This window comes from Xiphophorus couchianus, chromosome 13 (genome assembly GCF_001444195.1).
Source record: "Xiphophorus couchianus chromosome 13, X_couchianus-1.0, whole genome shotgun sequence".
NCBI lineage: Eukaryota > Metazoa > Chordata > Actinopteri > Cyprinodontiformes > Poeciliidae > Xiphophorus > Xiphophorus couchianus.
In genome coordinates this window covers 6,095,214-6,108,288 of record NC_040240.1, presented here as the reverse complement: position 1 = coordinate 6,108,288, position 13,075 = coordinate 6,095,214, and the positions used below count along the sequence as shown (strand labels likewise).

The window sequence follows — 13,075 nt, the reverse complement described above, 5'->3', positions numbered from 1 at the left end:
TTTGTAACAATCAAAATGTTATCAAGCATTTCAAAAGCAGAAGAAGTAACTTCTGTGTAAACCAAATGAATCCTTGTCAGTACAAACGTTGTATTTTTCAGTTGTGTGACTCTGACTCCACAGCTGTCCCTCAGCTGGTTGGCAAAACCTTTGTCCTGCTGAATTACACATAGCAGATGAGATATGACAACAGTCAGCATATCTGAAGATAAAGGAGGAAAACCTTTCGAATTTTTGTCCAGTGACATTAAAAGTTGTCCTAAAGTTTTCAGACGAGGTAGAAAAATCACCGAACAAATGGAAAAACAAAAACTGTGTGTCGTGGGGTTTTGAAAGAACTTCATACAGTTAAAAATAATCTCTAAAATATACATTAGAATGTCAGACAACCCTAAAGTGGACCTCAATGATTCTGTGTTTTTCTGTGCTCAGAGTTTATTTTGAGAATATCTAGTTTTTAACAACTCAAACTGTGGAAAAGGTGTTTATTTCTTCAACAAGATTATGGACAGTAAATTGATTTTTTTTTTTTTTTTTTTGTCAAAATGTTGACAGTGTTGGGTTCTCAGGCGTTTAGGTCATGTTACTTCACTGGTCAATAAGTAACCAGTGATTCTAAGGTCACTTATTGGTGTTTTGGTGAGGTGAGCAGGCGCCAAGTCTCTCTGGGAAATGAAATCTACATCTCAACGCTGCTTGTCATCAGCGAAAATCATCAAAAGCCAATTTTGCATTATAAAACCTTGAAAGAAAAATATGTATCTCAGTGGTTTTTAATGACAGAAGAAACTGCAACGCAGTCCGTATTTTCTATCATTTCCAGTTTGTTTTGGTTGCTTATTCAATTCCTCTCCTTATCAGTGCTGAACTGGCAGCTTGCCCAGGCTGCAGCCTTCCTCCCAACCACTGACTGCTGACCCACAACCCCCTCACCATCAGCGTATTATGTCATGCCATCCTGTTCAACTAAACAAGGTCAGTCTGACCTATAACACCAGAGCAGGTCATGTAAGTTTTAGCATTTCTTAAAAGCTACACCATACGGGTGGTTAAATGATAAACTTAGTACATTCATCATCATTACAATCCAGGATTAGTTTGTTTTTTTTGTTGTGCTTTTTTTTTGTGAAATTTTGGAATACAGTTGACATATTTTAGCTTTAAAATGATTTTGTTTGAGTTCTCAGACTCATCCACTGAGAGTTGCAAAACTGCCCTTTGCCCCGCCCGTGTTTAATAAATCTGTTACTTAACCATCTCTCGGATGAGAGCAGCCTCACTTTTTCTCTTTACCATCTTCAGAAGAAGATGGAGTCCCGTTGTGTGAGAGGTTTCCTGCTGTTGGTAGTCTGCCTTTCTTCAGGTCAAGGTAATGTACACTTTTTGCACACGGACATTGCGTTCCCCCGGATCTCCCAGAGGCGTGAATTATTTTTACTAGTCCACTTTTTAAAAAAATTGCACATATAATCATCTTTTTTTTTCTCCCCAATTTCCTCAGCTTGTATTCAAGGTTTTCTGCAGAATGTGGATTTTCCCGGGTCAGACGTAGTAGACTTGTACTCTCCGTCCGTGGAGCATTGTCAAGAGCTTTGCACCCAGCACCCATCGTGCCTCTTCTTCAGCTTCAATCGGCCTGACAAGTCTTCAGGGTACGAAGGGCGACGGCGGCAGTAAAAACACAAACAAAAGATTTCACCAAGACGCTGTGCAAAATGTAATATTAAAATAGCTTGAAATGCATAAATAAAAATTTTAAAAAAGCAAAAAAATGGTTCAAAAGTTGACACAGGCTTTGGGAAGAAATATCTTTAGCTTACTATTTCATTTTACCAGAGAGCTGGCAAGAAAAATATGCTCTATAAAACACTCAAGTACTAAAAAAATATATTTAAAAACAATTTGTTTTCTTCTTCTCTTTTCAGGCGTTTTCGATGCTACCTGAAATCAAGTTCTTCCGGACACCCACAGTCTCAGGTTTTACTGTTGGGCGTCTCTTCTGGCTATTCTCTCAAAGCCTGCGGTCTGGAGCCAAGTAAGTTCACTTAAATTTTACAAGGCTGTAGCTATAAACCGTTTGGTGTTGTATATATTGTTCCCATATTAATGTGGTGATGAAAATTTATTGTAAAAACGCTTATAGATTTTTTTTTCTTCTACAAAACAAAACTCCTGAGTGAATATAATTGTAAAGCTGTGACTCTCACTTGTTTTCCCCTCGTCCCCCACAAATGCGTGTCTAGATTTCTCTAGCCTTTATTGATCATATTTCTGTCGCCATGGTTCCAGCGCCTTGTTTTCCTCAGGTTTTTGAGGATGCGGACTTCCACGGTGGGGATTACAGAACCTTATTCACTGTTAACTTTGAGGAGTGTCAGAGGGTCTGCACGCTTGATCCGGTGTGCCAGTTCTTTACGTTTGTAATGGGGAACTTCTCGTCCCCAGATGTCAGGTAAATCTGAACTACCCAACAATATTAATGGTATTTTTGTTGTTGTTGTTTATTTGTTTGGTATGGGTTCTGGCCAGAGCCAGAACCAGAAGACGTGAGAGGTCTGGAAGGTCGGTACGACAACAGCAGATCTTTGGTGATGTGATGTTCACATAGCATATGGATTACGGAAATAATCAACTCGTCATGTCCTGAGTCTGGATCCTCCCATGTTCCTCCAACTACAGAAGCTTTTGGTCCCCTGGTACCTGTCTACTGCTTTAGGAGTCACTAAGGACAACCAATCCCTAAAAGACTCAATCAGCTCAATGGCTTCCATTATCACTGGTGCTTAAGGTCCAAGACATAACACCGCAGCTACGATGATACAGTTACAAAATGTATCACCAAATCCTGGTACACTCCTCAACCACCTTGAAACTGTTTGTCTTTTGTTTTTGTGTTAATCCAATGACCAGATCGGCTGTGCCTTTTAGAAAACGTTGTCGTTGCCTCTGTTCTAGGTACAAGTGCCACCTTAAATTCAGCTGGTACGTGCCCAGACCTGTTGCTGTAGTCCTAAAGGCTGGAGTCATTTCTGGATTCTCCCAGAAATCACAACTCACTCAACACTTTGCCACAGGTACGCGGACGACTGGAGTGTCTCCGTGGCGATGCAATGCACATCGACATTTTTGCCTCCTAATTGCCTTTATTCTGTGCTTCGCGCAGTTTGTCGGAGCCATCTTTTTTCAAACACCGACTTGAGAGGAAATGACTTCCTGGAGTCACAAGCCGTCTCTCCCGAACATTGTCAGTTCCTGTGCTCCGTCCATCCACAATGTACCTACTTCTCTTTCAGCAGGTGGGGAGCATGGGTCTGTCTAAGATATTTATAGATTGTGGTTTTGATTTATTTTGATCCTTCGATTACTTTAGAGAAACTTGGACGGTTTTGTTTTGTTGTCCTATGCTTTACAGTAACGACTTCAGGTGTTTTCTGAAGAACAATCCAAACAGCATGGTGGCCAGAACGAAAAGCAACTTCACGTCAGGAATATCATCTCACCTCTGTCAGATTGACGAGAGTACGTTCAGCTGATCAACACGAAAGCCAGAACAGAACACGCTTTCACCAGCAACGCCGTTTAAAACACACCTGTCTTCATTTTGCTGTATTTGAATCGATGGCAGTTTTGCTGCCACAGAGACAAAAATTGTCACATTAGTCTTTCCTTTCCGTCCAGTTGAATTGCTTTGTATGTGAACAGTGCTACATAACTAAACTTTTCATCTGAGTTGGTTTGATTTTAATAGTGTTTAACATTAGAGTTCCTTAAAGCCAGCCCAAGACTTAAGCAAACCAAGCTGCTGCTTAGAGCCCCGAAACCAAAAGGGGTCTCCCATAAAGACTTGACTTTTTTAGATCTAACATGTGTATACTACTTTATTAAGAATGGGAATTTAATTAAATTAAATTTGTCAATTTCAGCGTTGAAAATTTGAAAGATTTTAAATGGTTTAATAATTGTATTTAAGCTCAAAAGAAAATAGCAAGAGTATTTTGTAAAAGTGCAAATATAATAATCGTCCCTGGTTCTTGTTTTAATATACTTGCAAATCTGAAGCTATGAATTGAATCTCAGTTTGTTCACAACTATATTTGACCAAATAGCCAGTTATCAAAGGTTGATTTTTTTTTATTAATCTCAGCCAATTAATTTACAGAGGCTGAAGCACTCTAGCTTACTTAATTTCCCTAATCTTCCACTTACAATCAAATTTAATGATATTATTTCAAAGTGTTAAGAGTTGAAATGCACTTCTTGTGCCAAACCTTCAGAACTATTTCCATTCTAGGAAGCTGCTGTTTTTCTCGACATGTCCCTGAAGTAGTTTGGCCTCAAAATCTAACCATAAAACCTACTTTTGCTGTCAGGCTGGGCTAAGCTGACCTACAAAGACATCGAGTTTCGCGGCTCTGACTTTAGGTCCGAGGTGGTGACCTGTGTGGACATCTGCCAGGAGAAGTGCACAGAGGACCCCAACTGTCAGTTCTACACCTACCACAACGGGAGCTTCTTCCACCCCGACCATCGGTACGGCGTCTCTAGTCATCAAATGTTCCTACTTGGCTTAGCAGCGATACATGTATTGTTGTTTTTGTGCTGCAGGCACCGCTGCTACATGAAGCGAGTCATCACCATGCCTACGCCTTCCCAAGTTAAGAAAGTGGACAATGTCAAGTCTGGCTTCACCTTGAGGAACTGTAGAAGTGCATAAAAGTCTCAGGATTAAAAAAAAAAAAAAAATCTAAAACTCTGTTTGCATGTGACAGAATTCGTCTGTTGACTTCAAGCAAATATTTACAGATTTTTTTTTTTCCTGTGCGTTTTTGTGTATGCAAAAAGTTACAAAAAAAATTTAATTAAACTATCCAGCAGTGGTTTTGGTTTAACTTTTCTTACAAAAGAACATTCGACAGGCCAGGCATATTTTACACCTTGTTCTCTACATGACAGTGTTCCGCGGTGGAACAGTATTTTATCAGCGTAGAACCAAACAGCTGAAAGTTGAGGCTGTCATTCTTTTTTTAAAACACATTTATAGTATTAAAAAAAATCCAAATCCCAGTTGATATTTATTAAATACCTGAAGATATAACTGACCTTTAATCTGAGATGGAGAATTAGAAATCATGCTGCACATTTTACACAAATCCCATGAAGAGCTCTCAACACAGTTCAGTAAGCTGGAATAGCTTATCCATTTAACTACACCTTTGATACCTGCAGTATTGACTGTTAGGTCTGGGCCAGACCATAAAATTGCAAAGGGTTCAATTGAATTCAATTGAATTGGTTAAAACCTAAGAGTTACTAATACCTGAGATGTTTCACAAGAGCTCAAAGTAAATGGATTTCATGACTTATTAGGAAAGTGTAAGAATAAAATCACAATATGCGAACTTCTCGGCACCCGACAGCAGACACAATAGAACAGACAGAGAGCCTCGCTTGAGATCCAACACGGTGTAATTTAAGTTCAGTTTTAGTTTTGTTCATGAGTTAGCAAAACAAAATAAGTTGAAAGACCACGTATTTCAACTTAACCACGTATATTCCAGTTCTTCCACCTCCAACTGGAAGAACGTGAGGAGAGTGGTGTGGACAGCAGAGAGGATCATCGGGGCCCCCCTTCCCTCCATTCAGGACATTTCATCCCAGCGCTGCGTGTCCTGAGGCCGAAACATCATCAGTGAACCCCTCACACCCCCACCATGGACTGTTCTCCCTGCTGCCCTCTGGAAAGAGGTTCTGCATCATCCGGTGCAGGTCCACCAGGTTCCGAAACAGCTTTTTCCCACTTGCCATCAGACTGCTGAACTCTTAACTGGACTGCACTCAAAAACTGGTTTCCACTTTATACCTTGCACATGTACATAGCTAAATAACTTCTATTTTACTGTCAGTCCTGCACTTTATATTTTATATTTAGATTTATATTCATATTTTATACTGTATTTTATTTTATTCTGGAGTAACCTCACAACATTGAAAGCTCAAAACATTGTCCTGAGCCGTATGCAACGAAATTTCGTTCTGTATACACCCTGTGCATGCAAAATGACAATAAAGTCAGTCTAAGTCTAAGTATACACTATATATAAAGGTTACAACAATATAAACATTACAACAATATAAACAGAACTAAATGTCAAGCTTCTGTTCTCTAATCACTAATGCCAAGATTACAGTTTTTACTTTTCTGGTCCAAGCAAAAACAGATTAGCCTTATCAATGCAGTCTTGAATCCATAGACTTCTTATGCTTTGAAATACCACACTAACACTTACATAAATACAAGTTTACTTTGACTAAATCTGTGACTCTACAATGACACTTAAAGTGACTTTTCAAAAGTAAGGTTATGAACCTTCGATAAGGTGCCCGTTATCAAATTAGTTTAATTCCTGTAACACAAAATGGGATTTTAGCACAAGACTGGATTAATAAAATCTTCACATGGCACAACATTTTGTGAATGGTAATTGAAAAGGTCAAAAAAAAAAAAAAGGAATCCAGATCAATAAACAGAACATAAGCAACAGAAGAATCAACAGAAAAACATGAGTTCACACAGAACATCATTAATGGCAAGCGCATTTATCAACAACCCAAAAATCACACAAATTTAAGGCTGCAATGCGGTTATTGCTTTCCTGTAAAACTAACTGAGCACAAAGATGAGATCCCAAGTTAACTTTGAATTCCTCCTTTCATAAAACAGTGCAGTTGCATGATGGGAAGTGCTGAAGGGCAAAAGACATGGAGGTTGTTATTCAGTAACCTCTTCTTTCTGTCTGGGATGGAGCGTTGACCCGTCGCCAGTCTGTCACCCCCTGCCTGCAATGCCCACCTCGCTGCAGTGACATTTCAACATGTCCATTCAAATCAGATAACACAAGTCAATGTGACCAATATGAGATGGAACACTGTTTTGTTGGTTTTAGACTATGCCTGTTTAAATGAAGAGCTTCTCAGCACATTATAATTATCAGACAAGCAAACGTTTTTCAAAATTTGGACTTGGTTTCCGTTCTGCCTCATTGGCTGCACTAGCAAGACCATAAGGGAATTTTTCCAGCCTCTTGGATTGACAGGAGACCCGGCAGGTTGCAAAAATGCCCTTTGACCTAATTTGACCTGATATTTATCCTTTACTTGTGGATATGCCTGGATCAGATATAAGACGTCTGTTCTCTCCGTCTGTGGAGCGACTCCGACTGCCAGCTTCTTCACCTGTGTTTTTTTCACTTCTATATGTATTCAGTTGGCGTTATTCTATCTTTAGACATTTACATACATAGAGAAAACGTTATGGAATTTGGATAAATATTATAAGGACTGGCTGCTTAACTGGTCTACCAAATTGCACCAATATCCCAATGATGACTTACCTGGAATGTTATAGAAGAACTCAGAACTTTATCGCAATTATTTTGGTGGGTTTACGCTCCATTTCAGCAGTTCAGAAAAAACAAAAAACATCACGCAACAATCGGAGGACTTGCCGTAACATTGTAATTTTGTGGTCATGTTATATTGGGGAATGAAAAGTGGCAAACTCATGGAATGAAAAAAATCATCACAGGATTTATCATTGGTATCTTACCAATCGGGAGGAGATTTATTTAGCAGATCTAAATAAATGATGTGCTAAATCATGTAGCACATCAACACATTCAATAGTTGCAACAGAACTTCCAAGATCTTACAAAATGCATGAAATCTCCCAACTTTTAATGGTTATAAAACTTTTATAGGACGTAACACATATTGGCGTATATTTGGAAATTTCAGCCAATGGTGTCCCTTCCCTTGATTTGTTGTTTTGGCTCAATTTATAATGACTGGATATTTCCACAGCTAGGGGATGTGAAAACAGCCTATGTGACTTTTTGAGTTATTATTTTCTTATCTGTCCAAACTTAGACTTTTGCATCCAACTGAAGCACGCAAACATCCTTTTTAAGTAAGCTGGTAGGAAAGATGTATTTGGAACACTATTATAACCCATTTCCTGACCAAAACTGCACAAACATTGTAACTATTGCTAACCTTTTCACAATCAGTCTTGTTAAAAATGTGCCAAGAAATCAAAACAAAACCTTTAGCAAAAAAATATATATATATAGGCTATATATATCTTTGTCTGAAGGTAACAAAAAATTTCCATCAAAAGAAAATTAAAGTTTATTTCTGAAAGCTTTCTGTCTTTTTAAACAAGTTATTTTCTGCAGTCCCTCAGGCTGAAGCCAGACACAACATTGGCCAGTTTGGAAACTTTGGGAGGAGCCGGCATGGTGATGACCCTCTTCAGAAAGCAGCGACGCCTGCAGCAGTGACAACAGGGAATATCGGTTCAGCGACAAAGTGGCAACATTAGTGGATTTCTACCTGAATTTCAATAAAGCTGTTTGGGATGAGGAACACTGTACCACTCTGCACGGTCAGAGAAGCTTTCATCGACGTAGGCGTAGAACTGGCAGCTGGGATCCTCGTCACATTTCGACTGACAGAGCTCCGCCGTATCCATCAGCTCGAATCGAATGTCGGAGCCACGGAAATCCACACCTTCATAGCTCTGCTTGACCCACGCTGGTAGGAAAGACGTATTTGGTCAAATCTCTGCTGTTAGAATAACATCTGAGTCTAGAACGGGCACAGTTATGGTAGCATTAGTAATTAACCAACTAAACGTGACCTAACTCAAAGACCTCCAACGTTCATTTCAGCTTTGGACTTTGCTTCAATACGTCTCTGCTGATGAGCAGAGAGCAGAAAGTGTGTTCTGTTCAGTGTTTGCGTCGATTCATGGTACGTACTGTCATCAAGCTGACAGAAGTGTGCCGGTATGCCTGACGTGACTCCGTCTTTTGGCGTAGCTGCCAAGTCGTTGAGGTTGTTCTTCAAATAGCATTTGAAGTCATCGCTGCGGAATCGCAAACATTTAGAAAGGTTTTAGACGTGCTACGTCTCAGCTGCATCGACCAATCAGAACAGCTACGATAAATGAATCGTTTACTACCTGCTGTAGGAGAAGTAGGTGCACTTTGGATGAGCTGAACACAGGACTTGACAGTGTTCAACGGAAACAGACTGCTCCTGCTCAAGGTCGCTTCCCGGGATGTTGGTGTTTGCAAAAAACTGGTTCTGACATGCTGCAAATGGCACAAAAAAAAAAAATAAAATTCAACAACATGAAAATTAAAAACAATAAAACACCAGCGTTTTAGCTCTTGATTTATTTTATTTTTTTTTACGTGTGTCAAGATCTTGAGTCTGTTGGGTTTTTTGGGCAAATCCAGATGTGACTCCAGCCTTTTTTTCCACAATAGGAGTCCGTGGGACACTCCAGCTAAACTTAAGGTGGCACTTGAATCTAGAAGCAAAGAAAACAGGCATTTAAATGGCAGAGCCAAGATGTTCGGAGGCCCCGCTGCGTGATTTCTTGAGTGGAACACATTACAAGGAATTTAAGCAATCGTCAGAAACTTATTAACATAAAAACAAATGCTCAGCATGAGCAATGCAGGGCAGTATACTGAGAGACTCATTGTCTTCCATGGACAGGAAAAAAATGTGGAAGTGACCTGGGTCATGGCGCCGCAAATACCTCTAAACACAAGCAGTTCCAGTAAGTTGAAGAAAGTGCAGCTTTGTTTTTGCTTCAGACTCATTCAGCAGTTGACCACTCTGATGAAATTACCAAGGTTATGTAGTATTTTCTTCTTTCAAACATTAACTAAAACACAAACGTTTGCACCTCCGTACTCATTAATTCTCCTTAGTGATGACTTTTAGTGCTTTTGTGGACTTTTGCTTGTTTTGGTAAAAGCCTGTATTTAGCTATAGAAAACTTATAGTTTGCAGCAAGGTCATTCCCATTGTAATTAAACCATTGCAATATGGCAGCAAATGTTTACCACCAATCTATATTTAATGATTGTTTAATGAATATTCTACACAGAACGCATTGGAAGCAGTTTGCTACTATGACTGATTACAAGCTAGTTTTACAAATTTAGTAAAAACCCAAGTAAATTTATTTTGTGTGGCATATTCGATATCATCGATTTCTACTTATTTTGGATTCTGCTCGTCTTCAAATTTGTCTCTGATTGGTTCCGAACTACTACTGATCTACTGCAGGTAGTGGACAGTTCGCTTTGTTTATAACCTTTCAACTGAACTTCACTTTAGAAATGTTAAACTAATGTTGAGCCCGCATGTTTCAAAAAAAAAAAATTCACATCAATGTATGAGCATCAGTCACTGCCCTTCATTTTAAACTTTAGCACGCCCTCTAGTGGTTGAGATTACATTACAGTTCTCATGCGTGCCACACTTCAACTTGTTGGGCAAAAAACATTTGAAGTTCAATTTTGTATCTCTTTTTTTATTGATTGTTTCAGTCAGGTTCGCAACAGCAGATGTTTCATTGCTGAGTGTTTTCTTTCACATCACTTTGTTTCTACTGAAGATCTTGCACTCTACACCTTTATCGAGAAGACAATTAACTTTTACCTGAAGTTTTGGTCTGTGAACTCCCCATTTAAAAAAGTAAAGAACTGACAGCCAGGATCCTGTGTGCAGACTCTCTGGCACTCCTGGTAGTCAGGCGTGAACAAGGCTCTGTAGTCTGCGCCAACAAAATCCACGTCCTGGAAGACCTGCGAAAAACAAGGCCCTGGCAGAAATATTCAAGAAGCCATGGTTAGCATAGACAAGCCTCCCGGTCAAGTCCTCTCCTAATTTTGCTTAAAATCTTAATAAAATGTTGCTGTTTTTTTGGGGGGGGCGGGGGGGGTTGTCCTGAGCATGAAATAATCATTTGTAATTTTTCAGCGTGTGAGCCTACTTGGGTCTGGATTGCAGGACTTGAGAGAAAAGCCAGAGGTGACGCCCAAAAGAGGAGCTTGGGAAGATGGCTGCCCGGAGGGGGTGGATTTGAGGAAGCAGGAAAAGTGCCTGAAGAGAATAAAGGGTGTGTGTGTGTGTGTGTGTGTGTGTGTGTGTGTGTGTGTGTGGGTGTGTGTGTGGGTGTGAGGGGGGGAGGGGGGTAAATAGCAGCATCATCATTGTTAATCATCATCAACTTCACTAAAGACACAAATATATTGAACTTAAAATACAATGCAAATAAAATAAAAATCATCATCAACTTTATTAAAAACACAAGTATATATACTGTATATATATTTAAAAAATTTAAATGTAAAGGAATAATTTTAAAAAGATACTAATCACAAATGTAAGTCACAGATTTACAAAAAGGCCTAAACCACCACTGGTTCAATATTATGGACTTAAACATGAAATATCTTAAATATTGGTAATATTTAAGTACAGTTGCAAATAAAACAGATAAGCTTTTGTACACTAGAAAAGTTAATAACTCCTTTTTTTCTAACATCTTTAAATGCAATCATATTTTTTCATCTGAATTTTATCATTTTTTAAATTCCATTTATTAAATTATTTTATATTTTAACTATATTAATACAATTATGTATTTACTTTTGACAGTTTTTTTTTTCTTTCTTCTCTGGGGCAATTCTCATTGAAACTCTTCCTCTCTTAAACTATCGTTTTAGTAAGTGTGTGTCCTACCTGTCGTCTCTGGTCCAGTCGGACCTGATGAAGGTGAAGAAGAGGCAGGCGGGGTGCTGAGTGCACAGCTGCTGACAGTGCTCCACGCTAGGAGACTGGAGAGACGCTATGTCTGATCCGGGAAAATCCACGTTCTCCAGAAGTTCATTAGGGCACGCTGAAGGAAAGAGAAGTCAAAAGTGTACATGTGATAAACAAATGGCATAGACATTCTGGAAACAACTAAGTCATTTTTTAGTGTGCTACCTTTACTGAAGGAAAAGCTGCTGGCCAGCAGAAGGCCCACCAGAATCGAACAGCCGCCCATCTTCTTCTGCGGACGCGGTGCTGAGCTCCCTCTGCTTTTTAAAAGAACTGGTTCTGCAAATGCCAAGCCAAAGGACAAGTTTACAGAGAAGTCAAAGGACAAGTTACCTCACAGCCTGTTTGCGCAGTCGGATTGTGTCACGTTTTAGACACAATCTGTGTCTGTTTCGAAACTGTTCGGAATTTTCCTGCGTGCTGGAAAAGTCAAGCTCCTTTTTTCAGAGATAAAGATGCAGTAGAATTTTGTTAAAATTGAAATATAACACATTCCTTTACAATTATGCACTACTTTGCCTTGACTTATTCATGCAAAAAAAATCCCCCCCGCAAAATGCAGCAAAGGTTGCAGCAACATTAAAGTCCAAGTGGATTTTAAATCTAGAATGCTGTTTAAGTGATCTTTTGACACCAAGATGGATCTTTATGTTGGAATGGAGTTGAAGTACATCACAAACAAACTTCAGCTCCATTTCGCAGACAAACAGTTTCAGTTTTTAAAACCGTCAACTGTCAGGATCTGTGTTTTTCTGTGTTTATTTAGAGTTTTCTGTGTCCTTGAGTCTCTTCGTTGTCATGTCCTCCCCTTGATTGTTCCCAGGTGTGTCTCGTTTCTGTGATTACCCGCCCATGTATTTAACTCCACCTGTGTTCCTTGTTCCTCGTCGGGTCCTTGTCGTTGTATGTCGTTGTCAATGTCTAGTCGTCGTGTCCATCTGCCTGCTGCTCGTTGTTTGGACTGTGTTCCCGTCATTAAAATCATCATTTTCATTTCTACCTGGATCTCAAGCGTCTGCCTCACCACCTCACACCGCACCGCTTCATGACAGAAGGACCCGACCAGACCGAACGGTGAGGCACGCTGTATTTACTTTTCATCATGGACCCAGAGGAGTTAAAGGAGCTGACGGAAACGATCAGCGAGTATGAGGAGGCTATGGCCAAGCCGTACGCTGCCGGCCGACGCCTCGGTTTCGCCATCCGCTTGGGACTGTTGCTGGACTACTGGGTTCCTCGTTTTCCGCACCCGGGGTTGGTGGAGTTGCAGAGGGAGGCAGAGTGGGAGCGTAAGGCGGCCCTGGCCGTCATGGCTGGCGAACCTCTGCCTCCCAAGCCGCACAGTTTCTCCGCCAGCCCAGATCCCGCTCCAGTTCCGGGACCAGCA

At 40.0% G+C, this 13,075-nt stretch overlaps 2 protein-coding genes across 2 annotated transcripts; one reads left to right on the top strand and one right to left on the bottom strand.

The window, feature by feature from the left end:
* The first annotated feature begins 1,219 nt into the window (after positions 1 to 1,219).
* LOC114155410 (plasma kallikrein-like) lies at positions 1,220 to 4,877 on the top strand. Its single transcript, XM_028035279.1, has 9 exons — positions 1,220 to 1,369; positions 1,502 to 1,652; positions 1,926 to 2,035; positions 2,290 to 2,452; positions 2,956 to 3,074; positions 3,164 to 3,296; positions 3,413 to 3,519; positions 4,371 to 4,530; positions 4,606 to 4,877. The coding sequence occupies exons 1-9, from the start codon at positions 1,309 to 1,311 to the stop codon at positions 4,712 to 4,714; spliced, it is 1,113 nt and encodes a 370-aa protein (XP_027891080.1). The 5' UTR covers positions 1,220 to 1,308; the 3' UTR covers positions 4,715 to 4,877.
* A 2,725-nt stretch (positions 4,878 to 7,602) lies between these two features.
* Positions 7,603 to 12,001, bottom strand: LOC114155689 (plasma kallikrein-like). The gene is made up of 9 exons (XM_028035697.1): positions 11,854 to 12,001; positions 11,608 to 11,764; positions 10,856 to 10,965; positions 10,522 to 10,684; positions 9,258 to 9,376; positions 9,023 to 9,155; positions 8,820 to 8,926; positions 8,433 to 8,592; positions 7,603 to 8,327 (listed from the first exon to the last, which is right to left on the bottom strand). Exons 1-9 carry the CDS (start codon positions 11,912 to 11,914, stop codon positions 8,222 to 8,224), a joined length of 1,116 nt encoding a protein of 371 aa, XP_027891498.1. The 5' UTR covers positions 11,915 to 12,001; the 3' UTR covers positions 7,603 to 8,221.
* Positions 12,002 to 13,075: the final 1,074 nt, after the last annotated feature.